Source organism: Pantherophis guttatus, chromosome 2 (genome assembly GCF_059756535.1).
Source record: "Pantherophis guttatus breed Tessera chromosome 2, ASM5975653v1, whole genome shotgun sequence".
Taxonomy (NCBI): domain Eukaryota; kingdom Metazoa; phylum Chordata; class Lepidosauria; order Squamata; family Colubridae; genus Pantherophis; species Pantherophis guttatus.
The window spans coordinates 183120536-183135962 of NC_142064.1; the positions used below are offsets into that span (position 1 = coordinate 183120536).

The window sequence follows — 15427 nt, forward strand, 5'->3', positions numbered from 1 at the left end:
GTTATGGATTTGCAGTCTGATATCTGACAAAGGGATGGCTGTCATGGTATTTACATCCCGATAGCTGTGCACATTTCATCATCTGCTGCTTGTACTTTCCCCTGCAGACATCCGTGATAATAGTACTTATTTCTTGAAGACATTCAAGTCCTAATTTAAAATGGTATAACTATATGCAAGCATGATTACAATGTTCATCAGTGCTGTATCAGCAACAGCTAAACAAGAAATTCTGCCTGTCATCTATTTCAGCTGTGCAATTGGACTACATTTGCCTTCTGAAAATTGTTCATTCGAGGTTACACAAGTTCTGATAAGTCTCTCTATTGCATTACCAAATCCTGTGGTTATCAGCAAATAGAAAGAAGGTTCCAAAGGATACTTTGTTTTTTTTTCCTTTGATTGACTTTGCTGACATCAGCAGCATCTATAGCTAAAGAGACCAGGATTGAAAGCATAAGCAGGGCTTGCCTACTTGACAATGAAATAAGTGCTACAGAGTAATCAAAAAGCTATGCTATTCTTGGCTAAAAGCTCTCCCACATGTGAAACTTTGGATCTTCAGTAGTGTTTAGATTTATTTCCACAATTTTGTTCTTATTTGGCATACTTGATAATAAAGGAAACATTTTCTTACTCATAGATTTAGTACAAGTAGTCCTTGACTTACAATCATTCGTTTAGTGACCATTCGAGAGTCCAACAGCACTGAAAAAAAGTGGCTTATGATTGTTTTTCACACTTACAACAATTGCAATATCCCTGTGGTCACATGATCAACATTTACATGCCTGGCATGTATTTACCATAGCTGCACTGTCCCAAGGTCATGTGATCACCTTTTACAAGCAAAGTCAATGGGAAAGCCAGATTCACTTAACAACTGTGTTACTGACTTAACAATTGAAGTGATTTACTTAGCAACTGTGGTAAAAAATGTCATATAATGGAGCGAAATTCACTCAACAACTGTCTTGGTTAGCAGTGGAAATTTTGGGCTCAATTATGGTCGTAAGTCGAGGACTACCTATATAACCCACAATTACTTTAAGTTATATTACATATAAATATAACTTGGGTAGCACTACAGATTACCCTCCATTAATCTATCCCTGGAAAAATGCAAAACATGGGGAAAAGAATAATGGAAATGGAAAAGGTTAGATTTATGGAATTTGCATGGCAGAAATGTAGGTAAACATCATATACCTATACCCTTGAGTATATAAATAGCATTAGGAGCAAAAGTTAAATAGCAATATTTCTAATTTCTTGGAGATTTGTCATATCAACTTTAGAAAAAAAGGAAGAGCTCTATGGTGTCATGAAATCTACATGATAGAATAGTGCAAGGACAGCTTTTCTGAGTTGATGTGAATAAACATTCAGATGACTTTTCATTTAACACTTCCCTTTTTTCCCTAGTACTCATGTTTACATCTGAATACAAATTTTCAAAGAGAAAAACAAATATGGGAGAAATGGCTTTAGATCCCTCTAATTTTTTTGAGCGGGGGGAATATATTGTAAAGAGTTGTCATTGCAATGAGTTTTTGCCTAGTGCAGTGGGGGGAAACATTGCAACAATGTGGGGGAGAGCTTTTTGCTGTTCTCAGTAACAGCTGAGGGGTGATCTTATCCCTTCCCTTCTCATTTCATAACACACACCCTTGCATTTGGCTACATTTTACAAGAGGGTGGAATTCCCATAGTGGATTTTAGGCAACTAATCAAGAATGATTCAGGATTCCTCCCACCCAATACAGTGTCACCCTTTTTCTGGGGCTGGGCAGCTCCATATGTGCTTAATAGTCCAAAATGTTAAACCCAAGCAAGTAATTATAAGGTTGCTTACATGACATCACTCAGCTCCTGATAAAACAAAAATGAATATGCAATTGGGAAAATTAATATGTGATAAATTAAAGGCACACATTGTCCTTCAATTAAAACATCAAGACTTTGTCAGAATGACAGCACAATAGACAGGAATATATCTTCTTTCAGAATCAGTTGCTTAATTCTTGACCATAGCAGTTTTCTCCTGCATTTGTGTAAAGTCAGGAGGTATGCTCTTAAAATATACTGCAAAGTTAATCACAGTTTGGGGAAGGATTAAATCAAGAAAATGGCGAAACAGAAAGAATTTTCTTTTTGCAGCTGTGTAACTTCTCCAGACTTACATATATATATATATAGAACTATTGTTAGGTAAATACAAAGACATTTGCTTGTGACTCTCTTACACGAATCTGGATATTAGTCCCCACAGCTTTGTAATTAACTTGCAGTTGTCTATATAGTAGGGCATTTTAAAACAGTATTTTTCATAGGCTTTCTCATTCTACATTCTTCTTCATTGGAACTTAAAACATGCCACATAAGGGTTGACTCACACATCCAAATACATAGTTCTCATTATGCTATCAAAAAATTCTGGACAGCCTCTGGCCTCATAAAAATGCTCGAAGCTTATACTTCAGCCATCCAAAACAGAAGCAGATAAGTCTGTTTTGACCAGTATGTCCAGAAAGGAATCACAAACAAAACAGTGCTGTACTTTCAGAGGCATCCACAAGATCCAGAGCTTTCATAGCAATGTTACATCTATCTCATCTTATAAGTTTGTGTGATCACATGATACAAATACAAAACAGGCAGGGATTGTAGCATTACCCTTCAACACCACTTTCGTCAATCTAATGAAAACAGCAAGAGTTTGTGGATGCAGTCATTTAGAACAGCATTGCTCTGTGCTGTGACCTCCTTCCAACTTTTTCTCCTGTGATTCCTCCTGTCCAGATACCATTCTTGGGTACAAACATGGGGCAGTGACTGGTGCATTTTCTGGCATCATCGAGATAGTATTAGCAATATAATACAATTTGCTTTTGTGGGGTTCTCTCCCTCAGCATGTGCTGTTGCCCTGTTACATGTTTTTGATCTGTGGCCCCCTTGAAATATCCTAGAGCCCCAGTAGTCCATATTGCCACCAATTGAGAACAGCTGATCCAGAAGACACCACTTTGAGGAAGAATACTTATATACCGCTTTACAGTGCTTTATAGCCCTCTCTAAGTGGTTTACAGAGTCAGCCTATGGCCCCCAACAATCTGGGTCCTCATTTTATCCACCTCGGAAGGCTTGAAGGCTGAGTCAACCTTGAGCCTGATGAAATTCAAACTGCCAAATTGCTGGCAGCCGCTGATCAGCAGAAGTAGCCTGCAGTACTGTACTCTAACCACTGTGCCACGGCGACTCAACAAGCAAGAGATGAAGGCTTTCCCTCACTTTTATTCTCCAAGAATAAAAATAGTTCTCAACTTACAATTACTATCAAGGCCAAAATTTTCTTTGCTAAGCGAGACAGTTGTTAAAAGTGACTTTTGCCTCTTTTAACCTTTTTTACCACAGTTGTTAAGTGAATCACTGTACTTGTTAACAGATTCAGTTAACATGGTTAAGTGAATCTGGCTTCCTCATTGACTTTGCTTGTCAGAAGGTCGCAAAAGGTTGATCGCGTGACATCAGGACATTGCAGCCATCATAAATAAATTCCAGTTGCCAAGCGGCCAAATTTTGATCACACGACCATGAGGATGTTGCAACAATCGTAAGTGTGGAGAACAGCCACAAGTCACTTTTTTCAGTGCCACTGTAATTTTGAACAGTCACTAAATAAATGGTTGTAAATCAAGGACTATCCGTATCTGCAGCTTAGACAAAAGCAGGGACCTCAACACCAACCTTTTCTTGTTTTGTCTGGAATCATTCCAACTCTCTTCTTTGCATGTTGAAGCAAAGGTGCAGTCCTCCTCTTCCCCACTATTTGTACATACCAAAGGATTCAAGAGCGGGACAAGTTCAGTGGGGAATAGAAATACAGTAAGTTATCAACATGTCAGCCAGCCAGCATAACTATGGGCCCCTTTTCTTCAAACATAACTCATTATTTGATCCGAAACCTTTTTATAATGAAAGAAGATTAGGGAATTTTCCCAAGAGCAAGTAAAATGCATTTAGGAACAACAGGACATTCAGGCAAAGGACACCCCCATTTTACACAGATACAGTAACTTGTTTTCAGAGTTTAATTAAAAGATAGTTGGAATCAGTTGTACTTTACAGTTATTCTATCAGTTCTGGTTTAGGCTCAGCTCATTCAGTGACACTGACGTGCTTCCATGAAGAAGGGATAACTACCGGTAATTAAGCACATTTATATACAATTTACAACCAGATTCCCAGTTTCTGCTGGGACGGAGCATTTGAAACTGAGGAAGATCATGACAAAAATCCACTTACATACCGGTAGTTTTAACCAACCATGACCTTTGCTCCAGTCTAATAGTTATGCAAATATTTCCTTTCCCTACCACAGTCTATATATGCTAGTAGTCAAATACCTTACCTGCATTCAGACATAAAAAAAAAATCCTTTTATCTTGGAAATAAAGTTAGATCAGGTGAGATAGCAGTTCAATCTAAGAATCAATACAATGATTACTAAGTAGTTTCAATCCCTCCACAGACAACATGTCTGGACTCTATGACTCTGATACTTTCAGACAAGGCTTTTATCATGCAATCCACTCCAACACCGCCTTTCATTTGTAACTGTTGTGTGTTTTTCCCCATTTCTTGTATTTTCTTGTACAACTGTAAATTATTAAGACTAAAACACAGGATAGCTATAATATATCTTGGCAGTACCATCTAACTGAATATATCTCAAGAAAGCTAGATCATAGACAATATAATGACCAGATTTGGGCTAATGTCACATTTAACCTATATTTTTATACCCGCAACAGCCATTAATTGGGCATTTAATTATATAGCCAGGGGAATCATGAATCTGTAGGGATGCATGAAGTCTATTCTTCTACATACTTTGGAAAGAATTCAACTTACCCTATTTACTTATTACCCTCTGTTCCTCTCACATGGCTTCCATCAAAGGAAGATAGGTAGGTAGGTCTTGGAAGGATATCAAGATTTTACATTATCCCCCTATTTAGAGCAGTCCAGATGCCAATAGCAATTTATTATAAATCTTGTTCCTTTTAAGTATGTGAGCCATTGAATTTACCACAGAATAAAAGCAAAAGCCAAAAAAGTCTAAAATACAGGCATTTCTGTATTAAATAAATAAAGCTAGGTCTATAAACAGAGGCTCTTCAATAGGAGGTTGCCATAGTAATAAAAGTCTTGCAGAGAAGATTAGAGACTACCACCTTAGGTTGAGATGCCCTGTTCTTGATATGCCCTTTCAGTAGCTCACCCAGGATTTCTGTTTCATACTTCTCTTTGATACTTATTTTAGAGATTTGGGCTTGAATATCCATACACTACTTCTTCAAGGAAAAGGAGGAAAGAGAAGGCAAGAGGAAGATACACAAATTGGTTCTTACTTTTTTTGAAGGCAAGACTGTATTAAAGAGCTGTTGGAACCGTTAGCCTGAAGAAAGTTCACAATAATGCTACTTTAGATGCTGCAAGTTGCAAAAAACTGGTGCCTCCAAGGAAGAGGAAGAAAATATAAGACATTGCTACCTCCCAACTCTAAATAACATACTTTAGAAAGAAATCAATAGCTCTAGGGAAGTCTGTTGTAACTTTGAACACTGGCTAAGTGACTGATCTTAAGTCGAGAACTACCCATATTACCATTTATTTGGCACAGTGTAGTGTTTAAGGTTTTGCATGGGAACTGCATAATGCCCTCAAACACAAAAGCTGCTAAAAATCAGGAATCTGGCAGCATCTTTGTAACCAACATTTTTTTTAATTAAAAGGCATAAACTTTCATGAGATGAAATCAGGTGAAGTGGGCTGATTTCCATAACCATAGACTAATATTTCTCTCCTATGGAGCGTGCTAAGTTACTTTGGTCAAGTCAGAATTTCCCAGACTCATTTACAGGATTAAGAAGGAAGAAGACATGTCACATAAGTTGCCTAGAGCTTTAATAGAAAAGGATAGTTATAATTATAATACAAGGTAATTTAATGATAACAGCAATGTGTAATACAATCTATATATAAATAGTTTGTGCCAGTAACCAAGATATATACATCTGGTCACTTGCAGAACTATTTCATTATATTTCAGAACATTTTCAGTATTTAAGACATTTCTCTACCGGGATCAAGGTGGTAAGTAAAATATTTGTAAGTGTTCTATTATCTGTTCTTATTACTAGGCAACAGGCATGTTTTCTATTTCAGAAGGGTTGCAAAAATGGAGCCGAGAAACTGAATTCGAACACTGTTATTCTGAGTTTCTGAATGGCAAGCCTTGAATTCAGGATGAGGAAAGTTACTTCAGAGAGTGATGGACTTTAATCCCCAACCTGCAAGGGCTATGAACAGAGTTAATGGAAATAATAATCACAACCTTTGAAGGACACTGGATCTTCACTCTTACCTTAACAATACACAGTGTAACAGGATAAGGGCCAGAATAGAATCAGATGTCAGCTCCCAGGTAGGAAATAGGGCCAGAGTCATCACCATTTCCATGTTCCACAAAGGAAGTGTACCATTATAGACCTTTTTTTCTTTGTAAGGAAAGGGAGCAAGGCTGGCTTTTCCAGGATTGCAGTATTATTCCACTCTGATTTCAACCCCACCAAACCAAGGATCATATTATACCACCCAGGGTAAGTAAGATCATATTAGTACCACCCATGTAAGCAGGAAAGAGGAAATTTATTTTCCTATTTCTTGGTGCCAGTGCCCTGAAGACCCAATACAGCTTCTACAGTACTGTATTATTATTTTCTACTGAAACTCATCTCCAGTCCAAAAGATTGCATGTTTTAGCAGAAGCCAATGGTGGTCAAGTGCAGAAGAGGGTTTATTTATAGTCACATATCATAGCAAGGAACCCATCAAGGCTGTCCTCACAGCTGCTCAGACTATTGCCGGAATGTGCACCCTGGACACAGAAGAGATATACATAGCATTTCCAGACATGAGCAGTTAAGATTCCATTGAATGCCAGTTGAGAAAGAAAGAAGAGAGATCTGCTGCAAAGATTTTTTTTAAAAAAATCATGCTGACATCTGTTAATCAGCTCACTAAGACAAGAATGTCTATATCACACCCAACAACTGTTCTGTGGATGGTCACTCGTAATAAAATAATTGTTGCTACCTCTGTATCCTTCCCATCAAAATTTTCCCTAAAATTCCCTCCTATGAAGTATGAGGATATACTGTATCCATTCATCCATCCATCCATCCACTTATTTCAGAATAACGCTTTGTGAAGCTTATGAGAGGGATGTAGCCTGCAAAAACCTATGCCAGAATTAATTTCCTAGTCTAACCAGTTCCAAGATCTGGTTCTGTGAACAGATCTGTCTAGTACTGCCTCATAAATGAGATGAAAAAAAGAGAAAAATGGTTATACCATGATTCCTTTGCAATTTCTCTCCAAATAAAGAGAAAGGAAAGTTGTCAGGAGTGACAAAGCATGGAAATTTCATGCTGTCACTGAAATATTGCAATAAAAAGTGTAAACCCCACCCCCAAAATAACCTTAAAAATAAAGGTACAATATCCTTTTATCTTAGTCCAGTAATTGAGCTGCAAAAGTCCACGTCCTCAAAATATGGACACATCATCTCAACTACTATTTACCAATTTAGGACCTTTCACTTGTTATATCTAACTTCTAGACCCGTGATGGTCAACCTATGGCACACGTGCCACAGGTGGCACACAGTCATATCTGTGGGCACGCAAGCGTTGCCCTAGCTCAGCTCCAGTGCGCATGTGCGTGCTGGCCAGCTGATTTTCAGGCCATCCATTCCCACCGGAAGTCAGAAATGGGCCGTTTCCTGCCTCTGGATGGCCTCCAGGTGGGTGGGAAGGCCGTTTTCACCCTCCCCAGGCTCCAAGAAAGTATCTGGAGCCTGGGGAGGGTGAAAAATGGGCCTATCGGTAACTTTTTGAGCGCAGGGGATCATGCATGCATGCGCAGGGGGGCGGGGCTTGGGGTATTGAATTATGGGTGTGGGCGCACGTGCGTGACCACCACCACCCCGCATTCCCCCCACTTATGGCACACAATGGCAAAAAGGTTAGCCATCACTGTTCTAGACCATGCTGGCTGAGAATTATGGGGATTGAAGCTATAAACATCAGGATTATTACATCTTGGGGAAATGTAATCTTAAAATACAGTGGGATCCTCTGAGCTTAGTTCTTTCATTATCCAACTAGGTAACATCTTCAATGCTAGGAGAGAGTGGGGTTTGTCACAAAGCAAGCCACTGTATTAAAACAGATAGTAAAACCCACTCCCCAAAGCCCTGAAGAAGTTTCTTAGTTGGATTATGAAACGTCTGCAAGAAAACAACCAGACTCAGAAAGCACTAACAGTTCAATCCTGAGCTACAAATATTCTCTTCTGTTGGTAGTCTTAAAATACGCAAACCAATTTAAGGATCTTCTGGTTGCACAATTAGTTGTGAGTGTGCCTAAGTATACTTGAATTGACCTTCTCTCCCCCACCCTTTTTTCTCCTTTTTTCTTCTACCTATCTCTGAAGTGAAATCATGTGGACACTTGAGACATTTTATTTGTTTGTTTGTTTGTTTGTATCCCACCATAACTCAAAGTGGCAAACATATCCAACACACCCTCCTCCTCCTATTTTCCCTACAACAATAAACCTATTTAAATGAGTTGGCTGAGAGTGACTGTTCCAAGATCACCCAATTGGCTTTCAGGGCTAAGGAAAGAATAAAACCCACGGTTTCTGGGTTTCTATCCTTAATCACTAGATAAAGAGGCTCTCTTAATATGAAAGATTGTCATAAGATGCAGATTCTTCTAACACCATGATAGCTAAATGGATACTTTGCATAGTGATACATGAACCCAGCACACACAGCTTAAAAAAAAACCCATTCAAAATTAAGAGCAGACCTCTGGTGTAAATTTCCCCAACAGGGGTCTTGCCTCCAGGTGTGTTTGCATTACAGCTTCTCAAAATTCTCGGTAGCAGAGCCAACATTGTCTGGAAATTCTGGCAGAGGGAGTCCTCAACACATCTGGGAGACACCAAGTTGGAGACAGGCTGCCCAGAAGTCAATGGGAACTGAGTTCACTCCAAACTGATTTTCCGATGTGCCTCTCTACCTAGCACCAACACCATCATTTTCAACAGCTACCCCAAAGTAATGTAGCCAAATGAACTCAGAAATAGGAACCAGGTTGACCGCTTTGTAGAATCACATAACCCAGGTCAAAAGTCTCATCTCCTCTTGTCAAATACTTTTGGATTGGCTTATCTAATTTTATACTTACAATAGTGAATAAATATGGAGTCAATATGGCTAGAACTTCACTAACACACCCCACTTCAAAGGCTGAAATAACATTCCTGACCCCTTTTCTGAGTATTTTTTTTCTCATGCACAATGAATATGTACACAGATGGAGCCATGGTCTTAAGAATGCGCTGTCTTTTGGAACACAGATTGCCTAACAACACATGCTGCTCTATCATTTTGCCTTCTCCGCCTCAAGACAGAAGCACTTCAACATTGTGTATTGAGATTCTCAGTAATTGGGGTCATGGTTGTCCCAAGAGACAATTGGACTTTCTGTTTTTTCTTTGAAGACATTTCGCTTCTCATCCAAGAAGCTTCTTCAACTCTGAGTGCTTCGCTAAATGACCATGGAAATTCTCAGTCATCCACGTCATGGTTGTCCCAAAGCTGCTTTTTCAAGAGGCAATTGGAGCTGAAGGTCTTTTTTTTAAAAGAACCAGAAAATCCAGTTGCCTCTTGGGACAACCATGATTGAGATGACTGAGAATCTCCACAGACATTTAGCGATGCACTCAAAGCTGAAGAAGCTTCTTGGATGAGAAGCAAAACGTCTTCAAAGAAAAACCAGAAAGCCCAGTTGCCTCTTGGAAGAAAAAAAAAAAGCACCTTTGGGGCACTTCAACGTTGGGCGAGTCGTTGTCAGAGCAGAAGAGCCCCAGCACGTTTCGACGGCCTTTGCACCGAATCTCAAGCGCAGCCCCCGACGGATCTAGTAAAGGGCAAAGAAACAACGCCGAGGCCTTCAGACAGCCTGCCAAGGAAGTTCGAGGAGCGCCATTTGGCAACCGCTCGCCTCCGCCTCCGGCGCGCAAGTCACACAAAGCCCTATTAAGAAGACAATGCCGCGGTGGAAGCTTTTGGGCGCGCACAGCTCGCCCTTGGCATCCTTTAGGTCTCTTCCACACCTGGGGGACTTCCCACAATTCTGCTTCTCCTGTCGCGAGGTGGTCGCGGCCGCCCCTTCATAAACATGACACGCACGCGCACGGACGCCAACGCTTCTGTGTAGACACGCGCGCGAGTCGATTTGACGAACCTACCATTTAGGCTTCCGACGTTCTCCCCCACCCCCCACCCGAATCTTGCGCTTCTCCCGTGCCCACCTATATGTTTTTTTCCACCCGCCTTTTTTTCTCTCTCCCCCCCCTTCTTCGCGTTCGAGCCCCACAATGGAATTGCCCCCACGCGGAACGTGTCGTGAATGCGAGCTCGAGTGGGCGTGGCTCGCCCCCCCTCCCCTCCCCTCCCCGAACCAGACCGATGGATCTCAATTCGGGGGACAAACTTGAGGCACTTGTGCCCAGAAACGAAAAGCTTCCTATTGATAAACTGGTGCAAACAGATCCGTGGGGAAAGGAAGCGCTCGGTGTCTTCGGGATGCGCTGCAAGCCTACGCTGGTTTTTAAAGCCCCCCACCACCACCATCCCCGATTAGCCTGTCTTCCCCCCAAAGCGGCGCAGGAGTCCCTCGGAGCCAGGAGAGACGGCGTTTCAATCTTCGGCAGCAACACAACAGCAGCGGCGCCGTTTCCCAGGAGCCCTAACTGACGTTTCCCTCAACCCGCCGGTCCCGTTAAACAGATTTTTTTCTCTTTTTTAAAAGACGCCTCGCAGCTAAACCGGAGCAACCCTTGGCTCTGGCAAAGGCTTACCGCTGAGTCTGTCCATGGTCCGGAGCATGAACGGCGGGAGGCAGGAGACAGGTCGGGCGGCACGTGCGACTCTGCCGATATCGCTTGCCCACAGCCGGCCACTGAGCGCGAGGAGCTCTCAGCGCGGCGCGGCTCTGGCTCGGTCCGGCCCCGAGTAGAGCAGAGGGATGCGCGCCGCTGCACGGCACACACAAATGTCAACCTCTCAACCGGCTCCCTCAAACAATCGCCGAGCAGCAGTCCCTCCCTAGCTGCCGCTTCCTCCGCCTCGGGAAGACTGCCGGGTCTTAGCGCCGTCTTTGTCAAGATGCGCCCTTCGCGGAGCGAACCTCCGCCTGTGCTGGGTGGACTCCGCTCGCTTGCCCCGCCCTTCCGGACCAGGTGCGACAGTCTGTGCAGTACACAATAACAATAGTCTCCACTCCCCGTAGCGCGTGTGTGTGTATCGGGGAGGGGGGGGCAGCCTCGTGGTCAGCTTGCCCGCGCCCAGTGGCGCGCGCTTTTCCCCCTCCCAATAAAAGGGTATTCCCTCCCCCCAATATCCTCACTCCGTGGGTCCATTCCTACCCATCTCCAGCTATGTTTGCCCAGGCTGATATTGATTACTTAACTTGCATTTCGCGTTGTTTTCTGGGGGGAAATGCAAAATACTGTTCAAATAAATATAAGCTTAAAATTCATATAATCTATATATATAAAAGCGAAAACCACCCATGCAGTAATCATGAAATCTCCAGAACCGTAAAGCCTACAAACTTGAAATTTGCCAGGTATGTTCCTCTTGGCTTCTAGGTGCTCACTAAGAAAGGATTTTTTGAAATGACCATCAGAGCATTAGTATTTCCTATATTATGATTAACACCATGGGTGGGTTCTACTTACCTTTACTACCGGTTCACAACGGGATCACATTGAAGCTTCTGCACATGCATAGATCCCCATTGACGACATCTGGGGCAGTGGCCGGGACCTCCCGCCGGTTTTACTACCAGTTCTTGTGAACTGGTCCCAACCGGAGTCAACCCACCACTGATTAACACGCTCTGATGCTAAGGAGTTCTACTCCCCCTCCCCAACTGAAAAGAAATCTGGTTCAAATGCAAAACACAAGCAGAGGAGAGGAGTTTCACTTTCAGTTTTACTTTCACAGCAGCAAGCAAGGGATAAGATAGGGGAGGCTTCTGTGTGGTAAGGCTGAAGGAGTGAAGGGGATAGAATACGGGAGGCTTCTATGGGGCAAAACTGAGGGAGAGAAGGGGATAGGATAGGGGAGGCTTCTGTTGGGCAAGGCTGAGGGAGAGAAGGGGATAGGATAGGGGAGGCTTCTGTGGGGCAAGGCTGAGGGAGAAAAGCGGTTAGGATAGGGGAAGCTTCCTTGGGGCAAGGCTGAGGGAGAGAAGGGGAGAGGATAGGGGAGGCTTCCGTGGGACAAGGCTGAGGGAAAGAAGGGGATAGGATAGGGGAGGCTTCCGTGGGGCAAGGCTGAGGGAGAGAAGGGGATAGGATAGGGGAGGCTTCCGTGGGGCAAGGCTGAGGGAGAGAAGGGGATAGGATAGGGGAAGCTTCCGTGGGGCAAGGCTGAGGGAGAGAAGGGGATAGGATAGGGGAGGCTTCCGTGGGGCAAGGCTGAGGGAGAGAAGGGGAGAGGAGAGGCCTATCATAACTACTCATTAATTTTCAAGCTTTAAGTGTCAATTTATCAAGTCCCATCACATAGTTTAATAGCAAAGCATGGGTATCCAGCTAGTAGTAGATATAAACAGTAGTTCTAAGCACAGAACTGACCCATAAGATACATCTTTGTATGCATTTTCCTCTCCCCCCGTATTTGACACATACCATTTGGCAGTTTATAAAGCCTATGTCATTAATATTTTACTCCAGCAAAGTAAATTTTCCCAATGGCTCCAATAACCCATTTTTCCTTATCACATGTTAATTTTCTAACAGTGTTCATACTTCATATAGGAAACTCTAGGCATTGGGGTCATAAAAAATGAGAAGTGTGTGATTAGTACACTTGGAATATGCTTTGCCAATATGCTTTGCCATTGGAGAGTGTAGGATACTACTTGTCTTCGTAAGTAAGAAAAATGCAATGCATTGGCTGAAGCAGACACAATGCATGTTATTTTCAGGTCTCTTCTGGTATATCCCAGTATAGACAGTCCCCTCCTAAGTAGAGTTAGGACTGCACTCCAATGCTGAATTGAAGCTCAATCTGCCCTTCTTTGGTTCAGCAGAAAAACCATCCTAGCTTGAAAATTGCTCTCCACACCACCAATTCTGCCTGTACTATACTGTCACTGCCCACTACCTGAATTCTTTCCAGGAAAACTCACACTTGTTTGAGATCTCCTTTTAAGATAAAGCACAGCTGTTTCACTTCTAGGCTAGGGATGAGATGAAAGCAAGGTTGTGAGGATATGCCAGAATATTGCTAGGACACATTTACAGCATGGTTAGCTGCAGGCAAGAAAGGCTCTTAGAAGTGGCAGCACCAGGGCTACACATACAAATGGGGGTAGATGAGCCAGCTTGGTATAGTGATTAAGGCAACAGGTTAGAAACTATGAATTGTCCTGCTTTAGGCTCCAATCCAGCTAGGGGTCTTTGGGCTAGCCACTTTCCCTTGGCGCTAAGAAGGCAATGGCAAGCGACTTCTGAAAATCCAAGCAGTCAGCAGGAGCCAACACTGACATGAAGGTAAGGAAAGAAAAAGAAAGAAAGAAAGAAAAGAAAAGAAAGAAAGAAAGAAAGAAAGAAAGAAAGAAAGAAAGAAGGAAGGAAGGAAGGAAGGAAGGAAGGAAGGAAGAAAGAAAGAAAGAAAGAAAGAAAGAAAGAAAGAAAGAAAGAAAGAAAGAAAGAAGAAAGAAAGAAAGAAAGAAAGAAAGAAAGAAAGAAAAGAGGGGGGAGAAGAGATATATTGCAAACCTATCATATATTCTCTACCCAGATAGGTTGCTGAATTCCAATGGGATTCAATTAAGGGCTGCTTGCCCAGAGTGTTTTGTTACCTAAGAATGACATAGAATAGAATTCTTTAGAATAGAATTCTTTATTGGCCAAATGTGATTGGACACACAAGGAATTTGTCTTCGGTGCATAAGCTTTCAGTGTACATAAAGATATAAGTGATGAATATAGCACATACAAACCCATACCATCTTGTAAATGCAGCTCCAGATGCAGAATGTGGATCTTCTAGTAAATGCAGCTCCAGATGCAGAATGTGGATCTTCTAGTACTTCCATCATCACAGGTGATGGAAGAACATCAACCGCTACATTGGTGGGCAGCAGCCAAGCAACCAGGCAGAGGACAGATACTCAGTCTCTTGCCATTGCTTTCTGCCATCCAGCATCTGCTAAGTGGGGCAACTATTCTGATGGGAAGGATAGCTCTTGATGGGTACTATCATGATGGGTACTTCCCTTGTACTGTACTACTTCGTTTCTGAATGTCTGCCAGACAGGCAGTCTAGAAGGGCTGATGGTAAGTCTAATATCAGGGGATGGCTGGAGGCTCTTTAGCATTCAAAGACAAAGGAGGAATCCATGCCTGATACAGAAGTACAATAATAATGAACTTCGGGAAGTTTGGCAGCATGCCTATAATATTTTCAATAGTAGTGAAGAGTGACTAGTAAAGAGTGTGGTTGTAAGTCCTTGATTTACAACCACAATTGAGCCCAACATTTCTGTTGCTAAGTGAGTTTTGCTCCATTTTATGACCTTTCTTGCCACAGTTATTAAGTGAATCACTGCAGGAGAGACAAAGGAGAGGAGAGCAGAGGGAAGGATAAGAAAGGAGAGAAAAGGAAAAGAAAACCCTACCTTTCAGCATTTCTCAGTACCTTACTGAGAAACAATACAAAATCAGATTCTTGGTATGATTCACAGACCACTCAGCTTGAAGTCATACCTCATCATTCACTTGAGGGTTTGTCACAAAGTAGCCAATTTGATGCAGGAAACTCCCCCTTCCCCCCCATATTGTGGTCATGCAATCTCTCCCACAGGGAAACAGCGGTGCAGTCATCCTGTTGGCAGTGACTCATAGTCTGAGAGGCAAAACTCAAATCTGTTTTATATGAAATATTAATCCCAGGTAAATATGGTAGATTTTAGTCAGCCATACGTTTCTTTGCAAGATTATTGTCAGGGTGACTTCAAATTAGCTTGAATTTGGCAGCCTGGATTTACTACCACATTGATTGATTTATAGTGTATTACGTTTGTCTTCATTTTGTCTATGCTACATTTTTGGGCATCTATTGTTTACATTTTTACATGCTTTTAATATGCACACATTGACCTGATACAATTAAAAGTTAAATGGAAATTGAAAAAAAAAAAGAACTGTAAAAGGAAAGGAGAAACAGAACTGAATAGAAGAATCTATAGGATAATAAGATTTTTTAACA

General features: G+C 42.0%; 1 protein-coding gene across 1 annotated transcript in view; it reads right to left on the reverse strand.

Moving 5' to 3' along the window:
- The window catches only part of AFAP1L1 (actin filament associated protein 1 like 1), a 78362-nt gene extending 66917 nt beyond the window's left edge, over positions 1 to 11445 (reverse strand). The window contains exon 1 of the mRNA XM_034405676.2: positions 11002 to 11445. Within this exon, the coding sequence (XP_034261567.2) occupies positions 11002 to 11029 (28 nt within the window). The 5' untranslated portion in view covers positions 11030 to 11445. The remainder of the gene's footprint in view (positions 1 to 11001) is intronic.
- Between the last annotated feature and the right edge of the window lie 3982 nt (positions 11446 to 15427).